Here is a 352-nt window from a genome sequence, read left to right as displayed (position 1 = left end):
GTTGCTGCTGCTGCTGCTGCCGCTGCTGTTGCTGTTGCTGTTGTTGGTGCTGCGGTTTTTGCTGCTGCTGCGGGTGCTGCTGGCGTGTCGCTGGTGTTGGTTTTTGTGGCGCACGTGGCTGCGTCGGGGCTTCTGCTACTGCTGCTGCCTTTTGCTGCTGCTGCTGCCTATTGCTGCTGCTGTTGCTGCTGCTGCTGCTGCAGGAGAACACTTCGTGGGGCTCTTTTTGGCTGACTTGCTGCACAGCGTCCTCGCAGCAGATTATTTTGTCCTGTGGTGCCGCAAGCTGCGCCATGGCGGCACTTTGATCTACAAAGGCCGCCTCTAGCTAGCAAGCTAGCTAGCTAGCTAG

At 58.5% G+C, this 352-nt stretch overlaps 1 protein-coding gene across 1 annotated transcript in view; it reads right to left on the bottom strand.

Annotated features, from left to right (window-relative positions):
* ETH_00041930 (uncharacterized protein) overlaps positions 1-295 on the bottom strand; it is a gene marked incomplete at both ends in the record, with an annotated part of 414 nt that extends 119 nt beyond the window's left edge. The window contains one exon of the mRNA XM_013375631.1: positions 2-295. Coding sequence (XP_013231085.1) covers positions 2-295 — 294 coding nt within the window. The remainder of the gene's footprint in view (position 1) is intronic.
* Between the last annotated feature and the right edge of the window lie 57 nt (positions 296-352).

Source organism: Eimeria tenella, genomic scaffold (genome assembly GCF_000499545.2).
Source record: "Eimeria tenella Houghton genomic scaffold, Eth_scaff2922, whole genome shotgun sequence".
In the NCBI taxonomy this organism is placed as follows: domain Eukaryota; phylum Apicomplexa; class Conoidasida; order Eucoccidiorida; family Eimeriidae; genus Eimeria; species Eimeria tenella.
The sequence above is the reverse complement of the archived record's forward strand: the minus strand, read 5'-3'. Positions and strand labels throughout refer to the sequence as shown.